General features: G+C 52.3%; 1 protein-coding gene across 2 annotated transcripts in view; it reads left to right on the top strand.

The window, feature by feature from the left end:
* The window catches only part of FMNL3 (formin like 3), a 50,447-nt gene that overhangs the window by 21,499 nt on the left and 10,918 nt on the right, over nt 1–18,030 (top strand). Inside the window, exons 2-9 of one of the 2 annotated variants that reach the window (XM_019662287.1) lie at nt 7,466–7,549; nt 9,506–9,586; nt 9,864–9,940; nt 13,088–13,171; nt 15,834–15,986; nt 17,235–17,343; nt 17,511–17,587; nt 17,942–18,030. The exon at nt 17,942–18,030 is cut by the window's right edge and continues 1 nt beyond it. In XM_019662287.1, the coding sequence (XP_019517832.1) occupies nt 7,466–7,549; nt 9,506–9,586; nt 9,864–9,940; nt 13,088–13,171; nt 15,834–15,986; nt 17,235–17,343; nt 17,511–17,587; nt 17,942–18,030 (754 nt within the window). The remainder of the gene's footprint in view (nt 1–7,465; nt 7,550–9,505; nt 9,587–9,863; nt 9,941–13,087; nt 13,172–15,833; nt 15,987–17,234; nt 17,344–17,510; nt 17,588–17,941) is intronic. The other variant, XM_019662288.1, reaches the window with a different exon arrangement.

Below are 18,030 nucleotides of genomic sequence, written 5' to 3'. Positions count from 1 at the left end.
AAGGAGAGAGAGCCCAGAAATAGCAGGACAATGGTGTAAAGTTGGATAATCCCCTCTAAAAATAACTAGGAGCTGAACAAAAGACTTGGTGGTGGGAGAGGTAGTAGCAGGATCAATCAGTGATTTAGTAAGCACCCGCACATGATTCAAAGAAGGATAAAACATGACCCCTATCCTCAAGGAGTTCATATTCTAGTTATGAACAGAGGAAACACATACCTGAAAAGACATTATATGAAACACATTCAATTTATGCTAAGGTCCATGATATCAGTGACCACTTATTTTTTTTCTTGTTACTTCACCCACCTGGAATCCCATTTTCAGGGTTACTTCACGGTCCAGAATAGCTGCTGAAGTTCCAGCCATTACTTCTGCATTCCAACCAGCTAGAAGCAGAAAGGAGAAAAGAAAGGTATCCTCCCTCCCTTTAGTGACACTTCTCAGAAGTTGTACACACTACTGCTTGCATCCTACATGGTCACACAGCCACACTTAAATGTCAGGGAAGATGAGAAATATATTAATTCTGGGCTGCCAAGTGCTCAACTGAATATTGACGGTTCCTTAGTAAGGAAGATGAGGAGGGGATGTTAGGGGATAACAAGCAGGTCTCTGCCATATCATTCTTCACGTACGATTATGTTTGGAAACTCAGAAGAGGGGCTAATTATTTTAGGTTGGATAGTCACTCACAGAGTTGTTGGATTTTGAGTCAGGCGGTAAGAGGAAGGGATTCAGAAGATTGGGGAAACATCGGTTATCAGCAAATGCTATGATAAGAGTAGCTGAGAACCCAGGAGAGGATAAGGCTAGTCAGAGATGCTGGGACCAGCCTGGGCAGAATCTTACCTCCGAAGCTCTTATTTTAAGACGCTAAGAACAGCAGGCTAAGGAGTTCATGTTTTCTTGTGTAAATGAGAAGAAGTCAGAGAAGATTTCTGAACTGAGAAGAAACATAATTTATATGCTGGGAAGTTTAGAAATTTCATCCACGTTCAGGATGGGTGGAGGTTGGGGCCTGAAAGTAGGGATGCTAGCTAGTCAGGAGTGCACAGTCAGGGTGCATCCGGTGGTGACAGTGGGAATGGAAGGGAAGGTGTGGGTGAGAGACCCTGGGAGGGAGATGCACAGGGTCTCAGTGAGTATTAGTTGGCTGTGCTCTGGAGAGAGAGGAAAATGCCCTTTGTGGGATGTCACTCCAGAAATACTGTGTCCTCTGAGAGGTGGCGCTGCCTTTTAGGGTTCCCCAGGCAGAGGGCAGAATATCATGAAAAGAAGGGAGGACCTTGTTGGCTTTAGGGAGAATGTGAGGCTCTGCCCCAAGGCTCCTTGGCTTTGGAAAGCCGGCTGCCCCCAGCAGAATAGTTTCCATTCTGCGTAACTGGGGAGCATGTGGGTCTGGCTAACCGCGAGAAGGGGCTGAGGAGCCAGCAGGCAGATCAAGTTGCTGTGGCAGTGGCTTTTCTACTAGGGCCTGGGGTCTCAGTGCTAATAAGAGTCCTTCTAGCTGAGATTGTGTGCTTCTTGAATGTGGAGGCCAGAAAGCGGTGTCCTCAGCCACAGTTGGGGGGCAGGGCAGGTGACTTGCAGAGGTTACCTGATACCAGGTATGAGGCTGACAGTATGGCAGAAGGTAGAGCGGGGGCTTTGCTGGCATTGGGACCTAGCCAACTTCCTTTGCCTTCTCAGAATCCAGTGGAGAAGTCCTCCATGGTGAAGAAGGGGCTTCCGGGACACAGGTGTCTTTGGGAAAAGCCACCTCTGTGTTTGATTGATACTGACCTAGGACCTCTCCTTCCCCTGCTGTCCCTGGTGTAAGTCGCAGAGCTCAGCCTGGTGAACCCATCCCTCTTGCCTCCAGGCTGCTCAGGGACCTGGCCTATAACTGCTCAGCAAGTCACTTCTGGTTATAGAGTCACCAGTGACTACAGCAGCGCGTTCTCCAGACAGGGCTCCGGGCCTGTGAAAGCTGGCTTTTCCTTGGCAGCTCATCCCCAAAGTGATAGATTCAATGAAACAAAAACAAAAAGCTAGACGTAAGCCTCTACTGATGGCTTAAGTCATAGAGCACTCACTTTTCTGATGTCCTTTGTCATGAGGTACCCCAGCAGCTTTCCCGTAAGTCGAATAGGGCAGCTCAGGCCTAGATCAAACTGTGTGTGTGTGGATAGAGCTGTGTTGCACCCACGAGCTCCTGTGCATAGGGTGACAAATTGAGAGGCAGAAGGGAGCTGCACTGTTGAGGCTATGGGGTTGGGCAGCACCAGGGCTGGAGGCCCCCAGTCCAGGGAGGTGACTGCTGCTGCTCCTGTTCCTGTTCTTAAACTCGCCAGTGTGTGTAGGGCTGGTTGAAGTATTCGCCCCAATCCATCATGGGGCGTGGTACCTCTCCCTCCAGCCAAGTGTCATGAACTGTTCCTGTGATTTCCTTTCTGCCACAGGATATGATTCTTCTCCCAGAACTTTTCACAGTTGTCTCAGGCTCATTCCAGGCTGTCTGTGTCCAAGCTCTCTTCTCCAGACCTGAGCTTTGAAAAGAATGGGAGAGAGGCAGGCGAGGAGAGCAGCCTTGAGCTTCATCCCCCGGTTTGGCAGCAGAGCCAGGCTCTGCCTTGGTCCATGGGGGCTACAGTGAGATCTGGCCACAGAGCCCTTCCGCTTCCTCCTCTGCACTACGCCCGCTAGTCACAGGGCTGGGGAAAAGTGTGGGTGTTTGGAGGGGCTGCTCTGCTTCCCATGTATGCACCTTTTAATTTTAGCTTTTGGACCTTTGATCAAACTCTGATTTTTTGGTTTCCTTTTGATAGGATTGTAGTTTTGAGGGGGAGTTAGGAGCTGTGCTGAAACGAGGAGATAAACAAACAGTGACGCAGAGACGGCAGCAGCAGCAGCAGCGTAGGCAATGGGCTGGGCCTGCCTGCCCTCTGGGCGGGCTGGGTGGAGGAGGACTCCCGCCCTGCTCACTGGCCAGCTGGCTTGTGTTAAAGCGCTGGCTGAAAATAACTTTCATTGTCTGGGAGCTGCTACTGCGGCAGGACCGGCTGTGGCCGCCAAGGGGCCGAGGCAGCAGGAGCTGGTACCTCCCACCTCCTTGGGCCCTTGCCCTTTGGGACCAGTGCCCAGCTGGCCACAGCTGTGCCTACTGCCCACCAGTAGGGACACGTGGAGGGCAGACTGGGCCGCTCCTGCCGCTCTGTCCTTTTGTTGGCCGGGGTTGGGCTTTTGTGCCTCCTCACCACATTCCACTTCTGCCCATCTGTACAATGGGCTGATCTGTGAATGCTCAAGAGGACTTAGCGACAGCTGTGGCTGGGGCTCAGCGGCATGTGGTGCCCAGGACAGTGCCTCATTTCATCTCTTGGGCAGTTCTAGGTTCAGCTTCCTAGGGCTCCCCACCCCTGTGGGCTGAGCCTGGGGGCTGGCGCCACCACACTTGGGAGAAGCGTCCAGCCGTAGAGAACTTGGCGAGAGGTAGTTCTGAGAGGGAAAACATTAAGGAAACCACCAGCTCACATTCTGTATTTGCTCAAAATAAACATCCCCCGCCTGCCTTCCCCACAGCCTCCAGAATCCCCTTTGCAGGAAAGTTTCAGACAGCTCGCTCCTTCCCTGTCAAAGGAGCTATGCCATTTTTGCCTCTCTTCCTAAGATTTCTCATGGTTGACTGGGACCAACAGAAACAGCTGGAAATTTTTTGGTGGTTCCTGTTTCTGTGTATTGGGTTTTCCCCACGCCTGGCCCAAGGAGACCAACAAGTCAGGGGTGAGTCCCAAAGCAGAGGCCCACAGCTGAAGGAAACCCCAACCCCACCGGCATTTCCCTCTCTGCAATGGGAAGGAAACGAGGAGGGGCTAACTGGCTGGGGGTGCAGAGCAGGAAAGGGAAGGGAACCTCTGCGACCAGAGCTGCCTCGCTCCTCTCCGGCCTCACTGGGGGGACAGGGTCAGGTGGGAGTAAAGAAGCCTTGCTCCTGCAGAACCCAGGAGGGGGTTGGCCACTGAGCAGGGCTTTCTGCCTGGCCTCAGACTGGCAGTAAACCAGAGTAGCCTTGCTGGAGAAGCATCAGATCCTCCCCTTTCTGCTTCTTCGCGTTACAGGTTTTTATTATTAGACTTCTTGCTGGTTGCATCTGATTTGCTTTCAGTTTGAGTTCACCTTCCTCTTCTTGTCCCATCTTCCTGGGGTCTCCCTGTGCCTCCCCAAGGATGGTGGTATTTCAGTGCCTCCTAGTCTTGGAGGAAACCAGAGAGAGATCAAAGAAGGGGTAAAGGATTGCTTTGTCCTCCAGAGTGCTGAGAAGCAGTTGCTGACGGAGGGACAGAGGCCAAGACGGAGGAGAGACAACCCAGAAGCACGAGGGCGGGTCCTTGGGATGTCACCACATTACACAGGCTTTTCAGGAGAAAGGGGAAGGGAACTGTGTTGAACACCCACAGTGTTCCAGACACATACAGACATAAAACATTTATCATTTAATCCACATAAAACCCTGGGAAGTAGCGAGATTATCTGTGTTGTATGGATGAGCTCACTGAGGTTCAGCAGCTCTGAATAACCCAGAGCTGCTCTTGCACTGACTCCACATTCAGTGCTCTCTGCTCCAAGACAGCTGCGCCTCCTTCCAGTTCAGCAAGAGTCTCAGCAAGAAGCTAGCAAGAACCTAGCCCAGATTCTTCCTTCTGAGAGCCCACAGTCCCTGCGGAACCGCTGAAGGGAAATGTCAAGGAAACAAACTTTTGACTGAGACCGGAACCTCGTCAGGTTTGCTCCCTGGCTGTCCCCGGAACTCAGGAAGTTGTCCTTCCGTAGGGCAGAGTGGCTTCCTCAGGACATTGGAGCCCTGCTGGACTCACGCACGTTATCAGGTGGAGGCAGAAGCCCTGACGCCCTTGTTTAGCAGGGAGAGAACTGCCCCAGCCAGGCTTTGGTCCTGCCCCCATGGCAGGTGGTTCCCACCCCACAGCCAGTGACCGATTTCTTGGGGGCGTGCTGGAGGCTGGGGGAATTCCCCCTCTTCACTTTCTTTCGCATCGCACTCAGACCCAGAGAAGACTGGCATCACAATCCGGAGAGTGCCACCCAGAGCTCTAGGCTGGAAGATGTAGGCCTGTAGCCAGATCTGATTTGTGCTTCTGCCGCCTTTTTCCATACTCGGGGGGACCATTTCTTCTGAGCATCTAAAGTATGACCACATCCCTGATATTCCTCTTCTGTGCTCTCAGGCTAGGGTTCCGAAAGTATCTGAATCTGAAGCTCTGTATCTGAAGCCCCAGAGACACCAAATGATTCCACACCAGTTCACCAGGTGGGGAAGTGCGAGACCACAGCAGCTGGCAGTGGGTGGCTGAGGGAGGAAGTTGGTGTAGACAGGATGTGATGTCTGCCACAGTAACGCTGGACTCCCCCTACTCCCTCCCCAGTGGCTTTCTTCCATGGGAGACAATAGAAAACTATTTTCATGGCACAAACTTGGGAGAAATGGGCAGATGACAGTGATGTGCTTAGGATGTGCTCAGAGCCAGAACCAGGCCTGAGGACTCTTTCTGCTCCCGTCTCACGTGGGTTCACCTGGCAGCAGCCTCGCCCTGGTTAGGTGGGAGACCTTGCTCAGGCCTGCCTTTGACCTCTGGATCCCTTTTTGGTTGTAGCCTCCTGGCCCTGTCCTGCCATCCACACAGACATGTTAAGATTGGCCCTTAGCAAAGTAGTTCCAGAGAGAACATTCAGGGTTGTATTTGTAACCCCCTCACCCGCCCCCCCCATCCATATTACATCTTCAGTTGGGAGGATTAATGCTACCATTTCTAAATGCTGACCAGAGATCCCAACCCTGCTTCCTTTTTGAGCCATAGTGGCCTCATTTCTAGCCAGGAGCTGAGCCCGTAGCTCAGACTGGGACGTCTCAACCATAGGTTTACCAGCAACTTAATCTGCATGAGGTACCTTCAGTTTTAGACATTATTGGGGGTAGAGACCACATGAATAGACAGTCCTTTAGGGACTAGATGAATGTACAGCTGGTTTAGTAGTATGTGTGTAGATAAGTGCATAATAGATACATGTGATAGAAATTATGTTGAAGGGTTTTCTTTCAGTTTCCTGTAAAATGGAGTTCCCACACTCAAGATACTCCTGCTTCTCCTAGAGTTATGCAGGGCCTGTGTGCACACAATTCATGTCCCCAGGGATGAGGATGTCAGGGAGTGAGCAGAGATAAACGAAGTGGTCATGCTTGGGTTACCAGAGAGAGCTGAACTCGGAGCCGGAGCCATCGGTAAAGGAGAGAAAGATGAGAGGAAGGCCCTCCAGGTGGCCTGCAGTGTGCTGGGGAAGAGGCTGGATTTGTGGGAAGTCATGCGGGTTATCAGAGAGCTATGATACTTCAGCTAGGAGATCGTATTTGATTCAGGAGTAATGGGGGCGGGGTGAGACGGGCAGGTACAGTGATCTGCCTTTAGAGGCAAGGGATGTGACCTGCGACATAGGTAGCCAGACTGGTCAGCAGAGAGGGTTGGCTGGATGGGGAGAACGGCTGCTGGCCTGTGTGTGGCCAGGTTGTGGATGCTTTGGGCTTCACTCACTCACTCACCTACACTTTTATTCATTTATTCAGCATTGAACAAAATATAATGGTCCCTGGTCTGTCCTTCTATATACGAGGTTAGAGTGTCTCAACTAGGGGTCAGAACACTTTACTGTGTCTTAATTGGGAGGGGTGTGTGCGTGTGTGTGTGCGTGCGTGTGTGTGTGTGTGTGTGTGTGTGTGTGAGATAAGTAACTTGCTACTAATAATTGAAGTACTAAAGTCTTGTAAGTTATTTCCTAAAAATATTCTGAGCAGTTATCTTTATGCTAATGTCCTTCTCATTCACTTGTATCCTGATAGGGGACATAGGGGTGGAGTTGTAGCACCTACACAGGCTCTGAGCGGTTCGGGATTCGCTCATGGGTGTGCATGGTGCAGGAAGGCCACTCATCTCTCAGGCCATGGGGAAAAAGCAGGTCGAAAGTTTCTGCTTTAAACTGGTGGCTTTCAAACTTCTTTGACCTGTCCGATGAGAAGAAACACGTTTTCCAATGACCTGTGTGTGTGCATGTATATATGTAGACGTGGATACATAAACTTAATAAAATAAACAAAAGCTTTTTTTCTTCTTTTATCCTTTCTACTTGCAATGAATTCTGGTATCTTCTTTTCTATTTCAATCTATTCATTTTTATTTAAAGTAAAGATAATCTTGACTCAGTAAGGTGATTCCATGATGTATGGTTTGGAAAAACATTTGTTCAACCAAACTGAACTAAATATGAGGGGGAGGTGGGCGGTCTGCCCCGCCACTCTGAGCCTCCTTTATCAGTGGAAGGTCCAGGAAGGGAAAGGTGTGCGTAGTCTCGCTGTTCTCTCCTCCAGGTGTGTGTGTGTGGGGGCATTCAGTCCCACTGACTCGGGTTCTCTCCTCAGAGCTCCATGAACCTGCCTCCTGACAAGGCCCGGCTTCTGCGGCAGTATGACAATGAAAAGAAGTGGGACCTGATCTGTGACCAGGTAAGGGGTTAGGGGCAGGGCTGGGAGGCGGGGCTTGCGTCTTGGGCTAGACAAGGCAACAGGGCCACAGGCTGTAGCCCTTGAAGAAGTTTGGCCTGGAATTGGCCTCAGTCCACGCTCACTTCCTGTGCCAAGAGGACTCCTCACAGAGACAGGCTGGTAGGCTGAGTTCCCCTCTAGCTCCCGCATAGAGCTGTCTTGATTTCTTCCCAATGGGCAGTGGCTAGAAGGAGGTTTGTATAGGTCTGGGGTGTAGGGTCGGCTATGGAGGAGTTTGTAGTTTCCCAGCAGAGCCCGCTTCTTCTGCCTTTCCCCAGGGTGAGGGCTGCGCCAAGCAGGATAGTAACCCAAAGGACTGTGTCTCTCTCACTCTGCCCCAGACGTGGCAAGTAGCAGGATTGTTCTCATGATTTACAGGCCTTTATGAATGAGAAGCCCCCATCCCCTAGTCTCCTGTCCCCAGGTCTCAGAACATGATGATTGGAAGCTCTCTCTACATGAATAGTGATTAGAGCTGGAAGAGAATATAGAGATTATTACTTAGCTCAGAGCCAAGAACTAACACCTACCACCCGGCCTTTTCCTCTGCAGACATTTCAAGGTCAAAGTTATGAGTCTGTGAACTCAGGCCTGCCTCCTGGGCTAGGAGCATTGGCTTCTAATGCCTTGCCTGGCACAATGCAGGTAGTGTTTGCCCAGCATTTTGCCACAGGGCCTTGCATGAACCACTTTATTATTTTTTTTCAAGCACTGAACAAAATCGTAATAGCTAACTTTTATTGAGTGCTTATTATGGACCAAGCACTTTACATATACTTAACATTTCTCATTTAATCCTCATAGAAACCCTGTGAGGAAGGCACTATTATATTTTATACATGAAGAACTCTGATAGGTGATGGAGCCAAGGCTGAGACAGCCGACTCTGTCCGTGCTAACCATTAGGCTCCTCTGCCTTCCAAGTCATGCTGCTTGACCTAAGGTAGGACTATGCCTCAGAGAGCCTAGCCCAGGTCCCCACCTCTCCAGCAAAGGCCCGTTTCCTTATATTCTGCATTAAGGGGAGTTGGTGAGCATGGTGAACCTGGGCTTGAGATTTGAAGAACAGCAGCCCTTTGGTACTGAGTTTCTTTAATTGATAATCTCTCAGTCTTTTCTAGGTCACATCACTTCAGCTCATTCTCAAACCGTTTTTTCTTTCATTTTGTTTTTAGGTCCTATTTCCTATCTCCTGGGCCCTTTCCAGCCCCTCCCCCCCCCCCCCCCAACTTTTCAGATGTCTCAGTTGTGAATGCCTATATAGGACCAGAATGCCTAAGAGCTTTCCCTGAGTTTCCCCTTGAGCTAGATGAAGGGGTTGGGCCAAAATGGGGAGGGCATGGTCCTGTGCCCTGTGTGGCAGGAGATTGAGGGATGACCTTGCTGGAAGCAGGCTTTAGCATTGAGGTTGCTTTGGATGTTGGGATCTGGGGCCTGGGCAAGGAGTGGAAACTGTGTTTGCAGCCCTGAGCTGTGTTAATGCTGCAAAACCAGTCCAGTCCCAACTTCTGGGTTCAGAGCTGAGAAAGTTGGACTCGACAAGGATTGGCTCTCCTTCCCTTGGTTGGCCAGGCAGTGAACAACATTTCCCAACCGTATCTTTATTTTGGGTGCTGTTCACAGCTCTGTGAACTCTGCATATTTGCGGCAAGCAGCAGGCTCTTAAATAATTTTGACATAGAAAAATCTTCTAAGCTCAGGGAGCACTAATCAGAGGAGGGGAAGATGGTAACCGCGGGGAAGCACCTGAGGATACGTCCAGGAAGGGAATCTACTACAGTTAAGGGCCATCTCAAGGCCAGGTTACAACTTGACGAGGCTGGGTCCCCTCATGTTGAACACAGTGAGTGTTCTACCTGCTCAGCACTCTCCTCAGGCCTCCAGGTATCTGTGTGCACATGTGTGTTTTCCTTACAGGAACGATTCCAGGTGAAGAACCCTCCCCACACTTATATCCAGAAACTCCAGAGCTTCTTGGACCCCAGCGTAACTCGGAAGGTGAAGTGAGGCAGGAAGGCCCTGTCTTGCTGCCCTTTGTAGTCATGTGGGGTTTGGGGGCAAACCCTTTGACTTGGGGTGGGTCACATGCTTCTGAGCAGTAGGAGTTGGGTTTCTGGGTTCTGAGTCCATGGGCCTGGAGTGGCTGGCCGTTGATAGAAGGAAGGGCCTATACCTGCCCTCTTGTATCCCTTCCTTTTCCTTTTCCGCTCCTTTTGTTTGTAATGAAGTTGGATTAGGGGGCCTCCGTCAGTGACAGAAAATTCCATGTTTACAGAAGTTCAGGAGGAGAGTGCAGGAGTCAACCAAAGTACTGAGGGAGCTGGAGATCTCGCTTCGTACCAACCACATTGGGTGAGTCAGGTTTGGCCATCAGAGCCTCTTCACCTGGTCACTCGGGATTTGGTGTCCTGTTTACCTGAGGATGGTCTGCCTGTTTATCTCCCTGCCAGGGGGCAGAGTTGCCCCTTGAATGGCTTTGGTTCCCAAGCACTTCAGACTGTTCCTTTCCTGGCTTTTCTCCCGCATAGCTCTGCCAGCTGCTGACAAGCTTGGGGCCTCTCCTGGGGTCCTCAGCCTGTGGCTTTGAGTAGAAGACATTCCCACAGCAGCTGAGACTGGAGTCTGCCTGTGGCCTGGGGCTGGGCCAAGGAAGGCCCAGAGAAGGCAGGAGATCGGGGAGCACGTTGCATTGGGTAGCGAGACCTAGTTTCCGGACTGTTTGGTGCCCAAAAGATTATTTGCTCGATTTTGAGACAGTCTTTAAATGGCCACAAGTTTCTCGAAGGACCAGGAAAATAGATCGAAGGCAGTGGGGCCAGGAGTTGAATGTCTTCTGTATTAACGGACCCTGGCACTGCCAACCCATTGACAAGGCCCCTAGGAACTGTGTGAGTCTTTTTTTTTTTTTTAGTTTCTGGTGGGGAGCCAGACTTGCTGAACAGCAGAGGGCTAATACATGAGGTACAGTGAATGATGGCAATGGTCTCAGTTTTATAAAACCAAAACCAGCCACAATATATATAGTGAAAGTGGGAGAGAGCGAGAAAGAGAGAACGAGAACATGTACACAGAGGACAGTGAGGGCCACCTGATGGAGAACTGCAGGCAGGGCTACGATCTTGACCAAGGGGCCTGGTACAAATGTTGAGAGCTTACATGAGTGAAAAGTCCAGCCAGGTCTAGAGGTGGGGGCCGCTGGGCACGTGCCAGCCCCAGGGTCCTGGGCTTCCTGAGAGCAGGGATAGAAAGAGCCAAATGACATCAAGTGCCTTCCCCTCTTGTCTGTGGCAGCCGCCCACTTGTCCACACCCAGGCTGAGCCCACTGGGGCTCTGGTAGGGGCTACCTGTACATAGCCAGCTGCTACAGCGGTCACAGGGGAAACGGCACAGGAAAGAACAGGAAAGGGATAGTTCCTGGCCTCGGTAGTTGTGCTCGCTGGCCAGAGTTGGCTTCCACAACCCATCTATGAACCAGGCATTGAAAGCTGACCCACTAGGAAACGTGTAATGAAGCCTCCACCTTTGTTTGGTGACTCCTCAGAGAAAGAAAAACTGGAAGGGCCTCTTCGGCTATCATGTACGTGAGGGCAAGAGTGACACAGATGGCAGCTCAGAACACCACCTACCACCCTGCACTCCTCCACAAGGCCTTTCCCTCCCTCCCTCCTGTCTTCCTTATTACGTCTTGCTGCATGATGATGGGGGTTTGCTTTTCTCTGGAGACTGCCACAGAACAGTGTGCGACAGTCCCTTCTGCCCTCCCCTTCTACCTGGTGCCTGCCCTTTTGGCCACTGGCCAGGAGCTGCGGCCAGAGCAGCATGGTTCCCAGGCCTGGGGCCTCTCGGCAGTTGGCATACAAGTTAGAGGTCTGGACCTCGTCCTTGGTTCCCAGGGAATAGCTTAGTGTCTAGCATTTTAGGCTCTCCTGTCATCTGAACTGTGGCTTCTCCAGGCAGTCATACAGGAGGGCCAGATCCTTCCGGGATTTGGGAGCAGGATAAGTTTGGCAGGCTGTCCAGCTAGGGCGTGGGTGCTCCTGGGCGGTAGGAATCCAGGGCAAGGTAGGGAGAGGAGGATCCTGCTTCTGCCATAGCCTGATGGGCCCAGGGCCTGTGGCAGCAGTGTGTGCAGGGGCAGCCCAAGGGGAACTCAGACCCTGGAGCAGGGAGTGCTGGGAAGTGGGATTCCAGAATCTCTGCAACTTCTCCTCTCCCTGCTTTGTATTGGTTTCTCAGCCTTGCCTAAGTGCCCTTTAACCTCTCCTCAAAGTGTCAAGATCCCGAAAATAGCAGTGTAGACTCAGACAGGAAATGAGAAGGGGGTGGGGAGCTGGAGAGCAGACAGACAGGAAACGGGAGGCCTGTTGGCCCCCAGAGAGGAAGCTAACTTCAGGCAGCTCCAGTGTCAGTCAGCCTCAGCCAGAGCCTGCTGCCAGATCTCAGCCGGGCCTGGTGCTCCGGGCCTGGTGTTCTGGCCCAGCCGCGCTGGAGCTCGGGGTGTGGCCAGCAAACATGGCGCTGGTGTTCCAGCTGTGAGGGTGAAATGGCTCTGCAGGGCTGTTGGGCACAGCTGGCCTATCAAGACCCCCAGACATTCCTAGGGAACAGAGCACTCAGAAGTCAGGGTTTCATCCTGAGAGCTTTGTGTCACTTTGTGCTGTGCTATATAACCTGTCTTATAACAGCCCTTCTGGGACGCACTCTTCACTTCCCTTCCAGGGATATCTCAGCCCAAAAGGCCTGAAGGCAGAATGGGGGAACTGCTCTGGTCTGCAGTCACTTTAATGGAGTCCTGCTGTCTACCCTCTTGCCTCCCTGGCTGAACGGGCCCAGCTCCTCAGTGTGTCTCTGAGTGATCACAGCCATTCCGGAGTTACTTGAGTCCCTGACTGTTCCCCCATCCTTTTCCCATTCCGCCAAACACAGAACTCCCACATATTCCTCTTTGTTCACTACTTTCCCAAATACCTTTCCTTGAACTTGGTGGAGAACTCTTAGTCTCCATATGCCCCTGTTCCAGAGCTCTCTTTGACCCTTCCTGCCTGTCTTTTCACTGAGACTTTGGTCCAACTGGGGACCCGATGGTCTCTGTCAGGCACAGCTCTGCACAAGGGCTGCAGTAAATGCTGTTGATAACCCCCCAATTCTTCCAACAAACATTGTGCAAAGACAGTATACCCAGCCCTGTGCTAGACACCAGGGACACAGAAAGTGATTGAGGCAGGGTCCTGGTCCTTGAGGAGGGGCCTCCTGAACGCCTGTTTGCCTGACGTGGTATTGGAAAGCCTGTACTTGCCCCACCCCTGGCTCCCTGGCCCAGGGGAGGTCCAGGCCAGTGACACAGCCTTGGGTGTGTCTGGCATGGGTTTTGATCTTCTGAATGTTCCCAGCCCGATATTAAGTTTCGGGGGATCCAGGAGGGGGTGTTGTTGGATCAGAGGCCGTTCCCCCTCGCCCCAGGTTAGCAGACCCCTCCACTATGTTTTCTTTATCTGCAGGTGGGTGCGGGAGTTTCTGAATGATGAAAACAAAGGCCTGGATGTGTTGGTGGATTACCTGTCCTTTGCCCAATGTTCCGTCATGTGAGTACCACCCTAAGACTGGGGTTGGGGACCAGTGAGGGAGGACAGAGGACACAGTCCCATTCTGATTTAATGAGAAAGGTGAGATTACAATAGTGAAGATGGGAACGGGGATCCTAGGCCAGAAGGGAGCAGCCAATACAGCAGTGAGGGCGAGGATGAGCAGCCAAGTAAAGAATGCCAGGTGGCTGGAGTAGAAGGTGTGTTTTAAAGGGGGGCAGGAGGAGAGAGATGTGGGAAGGGAGCTCAGAACCGGAACCCACAGGATCCAGACTCCAGGCTGGGATCAGTCCAAGGAAATGTCCTGGCTTCTGAGAGGGATGCCCTGGTGGGGTTCATTCATTTGCTTTTCGAGAGCAGAGTCTTTAAGAAGCTCTTTTGGGTCGCCAGTTGTGAGAGGGTTACTCCAGATCACCCCAGACTGAAAATGAAGGATTCAGGAACCTTTTTCAAGCAGGTTGGGGGCTTGGAGGCAGCCAGAACTGAATTAGCACAGATGAGAAGGCAGCGTGGGGCAGTGGAAGGAATGAGGGGCCTTTGAGTAAGACAGATACGGTTGTGGGTCTCCATCGTTTACCACCTGTGTGACCTCAGACAAGTATGCGTCCTCTTATATTAGAGGGGGTCCACAGTCCAGGGCTGTTGTAAGGGTTAGATGATAGACGATAATGTGTATAAAGCACTTCACAGTATTTGGAACATGGTCGATAGTGTCGCAGCCACTTTATTTGTTAATTGTTAATATTTAAGGTGGTGTGCCCTACCATAATCACCCGAATATATGGAAAGAGGGATCACAGTGATCATTCACCGGAGGACCAACACATTCAGGCTTATACCCAAGATTTAAGGGTGACCAGTAGGCCCGGTTTGCCTCTGACTTTCCCCGGTTTAAGCTCTGAAAGTCCCCTGTCCTGGGGGAATTCCTCACTCTGGGGACTCTGCCCTAGCCTCCACTTTCACTTTTCTTGTTACTGTCTTTGTCCCCTTGGGTGTTCTCCTTTGTCTGTCCAGCCAGTCTTCAGTCACATCTCCTTAGGGTTTCAAACTACTGCCTCTCCTAGGTTTGGCCTCTCTGTCACCTTTTCCAGGTCACCCGCTGTTAAAACCCAGAGCAGTCCACTTCCCTTTCCCATCCTGCAGCAGCCATGCATCGTGACCCTCTATCCCTTTAAAAACCACTCTTTTTATAGAAAGAAATGAAAAACATTTGCTGAAGTGATTTTTTTTTAAAATCAGAGCTTTTATAGTAAAAAGATGTAGATTATTTTTCCAAATAAGCCTATCTTGCTTGAAAAGCAAACAAACCCCAGTTGCTCTAAACCAGAGACACTGGGACCTCAGGATTGTAGTGTCCATAGCAGTGCCTCTGACTCTGTTTTTAAAAGGGAGACTCGGGTCTGGTGTGGGGAGATGGAGGAGAGTGTAAACTGCACGTGCCAGTGTAGGGAATGCTGTTAGTGATGGGGAAAGCCACTGGCAAGCTGTTTCTCTGTCAGCGAGACTCCTCTACTCGAGAGCCCCACGAAACATCTCCTGACCATCCGGACTCTGAGCCACTCCTGCTTCCTTTGGAACATTCAGGCATCTGCAGATGTCGCTTTCGATTTCAGAAAACCTCGGCCTCTGTGCCTATGATCCCAGGGCTGTGCATGGCTGAGCAGAAGGCTCTTTGGGGAAGAGCCTGTAGGAGATACTCGCTCAGTCCTTAGTGACCTGCGGGAGGCAGGGTGCGGAGGACAGGAAAGAGGGTGGGCGGGCCTCCTTCTCAGAGCAGGTATATCCTGATGTGGGGATATGTAAGGGAGAAGGCCTCGTGGGTCTGTGACCTTGAGCTGTCCGCCTCGCCCTCCCCAACTGCTGATGGTGGGAAACATCTGGTCCCAGAAGCAGGAAGTGATAGAGAAACCCAACTCCTGTAGGGACTAACGACTGAGTTCACACCTTAGACATAAGATTTCTTCCCCCAGGGAAGCTGAGGCCCATGGAGCCTTTATACTAGAAAAACCTATTATAGAAGCCTCACGTAGAACCACAGAAACCCCTGTCATTCAAACCCAGTATGGGAACCATGGTTTCCTCCTAAACATAGAAGACTTTCCCTCCCTGGACTTGCCAGGACCCCTATTCCTTTCTATTCTGACCTGCCTTTATGAGCCCAATCCAGAACCAGCTGGACTCCCTCAGGACCTGTAGAGGCTCCTTTGGCCACTGCCACTTGACACTAGCAAGACCCTCAGTTGGCCTGTTCCCCACCACCCCTCAGTAGGGCCGATTCTCTATGGGGAGCCACAGCTTCTCTGAGATGTCCCATCTGAGGCTAGGAGTGCAGAAAGTCTGCCAGCTCCCCCTTGGGTCCATGGGGTGGTCATTTGTCCTGGAGTTGCTTGGCCAGATGGGAGCAGCGTCTAGCCTCCGTCAGCATCCCCATCCCCATCCCCTCAGACCCCCTCCTGATTGCTGCCTGTGCCTGCTCTGCCCTTGTCCTGTGTTGGTGGCTCTCCTGACCAGGGTTGGGTCTCTGCTGCCCAATTCCACCTTCTCTTCTGGCTACCCTTGCTTCTTGTTGCCCTAGAAGTCTACAGGGCAGGGAAGGGCTCGCCAGGGGGCTTGGCACTGAATTTCTCCTGTGTGTGCGCATGTGTGTCCTTTCCTGCTCCAGGTTTGACTTTGAGGGTCTGGAGAGTGGTGACGATGGTGCATTTGACAAGCTCCGGTCCTGGAGCAGGTCCATCGAGGACCTGCAGCCACCCAGCGCCCTGTCAGCCCCCTTCACCAACAGCCTCGCTCGCTCTGCGCGCCAGTCTGTGCTCCGGTATGTGTGCTCTCGCTCTGCCCGCCTGCCTCCCCCAGCCCCTGTTCAGGTCCTGGGTAACAGCGGTGAGTGCTCACGCTCCTCCCTCCACTCTTGCTTCCAGGCTCAGCTCTCTTGCCCTCTGCCTGCCAGTCTGTCTCTGGTCTGTCCTCTCTGTCTCCTTGACTCTGCCCAGCGATCTGTCCTGGGTAAGTACATCGCCCTCGGCTGTGCCCACCCCATCTGGGGTTCCAGCTCTCCCCATTCTCACTCCCTCTCTGGGGGCCCCTCCATTCCTCATTCTCACTCTGCCATCCCTCCCAGCCTCTCAGGCAGGGCTTGTCCTCACCCAGCTCCCTCACCTTCACCGGGGGGGCTCCAGCTCCAGCCCTCATGTCTGTTTCCCTCTGGCTCTGCACTCTGTTCCATCAGCTGCTCGGAGACCAGCTGCAACCCATCCTGCCCACTGCTCACCTTCCCTTCACCTCTTCCTTTAGGCCTTTACTCTCCAAAGTCGCAAGGTGTCCGTTTGTCTGCAATATCTTAAGAACTGTCCTGCCCGGAGGCAGGTGGATGGACCGAGCTCCTCCTACTCAGGGAGGCTTTCCTTTGGGTCCTGTGGCCCTTACGTGGTCGGTCTCTCTCTCTCTCTCTCTCTCTCTCTCTCTCTCTCTCTCTCTCTCTCTCTCTGCGCCATGCTTTTTTCCTGGTCTCCTTTGGGTTTTGACCTCTGACACTGCTCATCATTCTAGTCATGCATAAGCAGATACCATTTGTGCTTCCTCTTTTTTTCATGAAACATCATTGAGGGGGGTTGCAAAGTCAGATGTAGCCCCCAGTGCTCCTAAAGCCTTTGGGGTCTGTGCTGCCTTTTCTGGGACATAGAAGTGGGTTGGGAGCCAAGGGATCCTGCCCCACAGAATGTGTGGAAGATTCAGCAACTGGAAGAGGCGGGAAGGTTCAGATGAGCGTCTCCCTGGACCCACCTTGAGGACTAGAAAGATCTACACACCTGCTATTGTATTTTGGAGGACTGCTGGGCTTGGATAGTTTGGGCACAGATTATAAAGCTGTGATCCTGGGTAGTTACCGACAAAGGCCTGTTGCAGGGAGGTGAAACAGCTAATGCCCTGCCCTCTGCACCCTCTCCTCTCTGAGCTGTTGGTGCAAGGTCCTCTTCCCCCCTTTTCTGCTGCTGCTGGGGCAGCCTGCTGTCTGGGTGATGGTGAGCACTCCTAGACCCTTCGCCAACAGCCACCTCTCCCCCAGGTATAGCACGCTCCCTGGGCGCAGGGCTCTGAAGAACTCCCGTCTGGTGAGCCAGAAGGATGATGTCCACGTCTGCATCCTTTGTCTCAGAGCCATCATGAACTATCAGGTAAGGAGGCAGCACCAGCCACGGGTGCTCAGCCTCTTCTGCCTCCTCTGCCAGAGCAGGAGAGCTTTAAAAGACAGGTTTGCTGGTGGGTCTACAGGCAGGGAGTCAAGGATCTGCCTTCCCCACCATCAACGTCTCCCTTCCTCTGTCTTTCCCCCTTGCTACAGTACGGATTCAACCTGGTCATGTCCCACCCCCATGCTGTCAACGAGATTGCTCTCAGTCTCAACAATAAGAACCCAAGGTGAGTTCCTTCCCTCTCTTTCCTCCCTGCTCTGCCCAGGGCTCTGGAGATCTGGGCTCCACTTGCCCCTGACAAGAAGTCCTGCTTGGCCTTGGGGTGCTGTGGCCTGGGTTGGTGCCCTGGCTCGGTTGCCTCACCTCTGTTGAAGGAGAAGCGGTGTCCCTGGCTTCCCTCTGGTCGGCACAGCTTAGTGAGGGAGCAAGCCTGCCTTCCCCTGTCTTCCTTCCCAAACCCAGCCTCTCCCCTCACCACTGAGGCTGTCTCCACTCTCTGAAAGGACTCACCCAGCTGTGGACGTGAGCTGTGTGGAGCTAGGGTGTTCATCTTCCTTCTCCTTCCTTCTTCTCCCTTCAGGACCAAAGCCCTTGTCTTAGAGCTCCTGGCAGCTGTGTGTTTGGTGCGGGGTGGTCATGAAATCATTCTTGCTGCCTTTGACAATTTCA

The sequence above is a fragment of the Hipposideros armiger genome, unplaced genomic scaffold, assembly GCF_001890085.2.
Source record: "Hipposideros armiger isolate ML-2016 unplaced genomic scaffold, ASM189008v1 scaffold_371, whole genome shotgun sequence".
NCBI classification, from domain to species: domain Eukaryota; kingdom Metazoa; phylum Chordata; class Mammalia; order Chiroptera; family Hipposideridae; genus Hipposideros; species Hipposideros armiger.
Note: the sequence above shows the minus strand (reverse complement) of the source record. Positions and strands in the feature narration are given on the sequence as shown.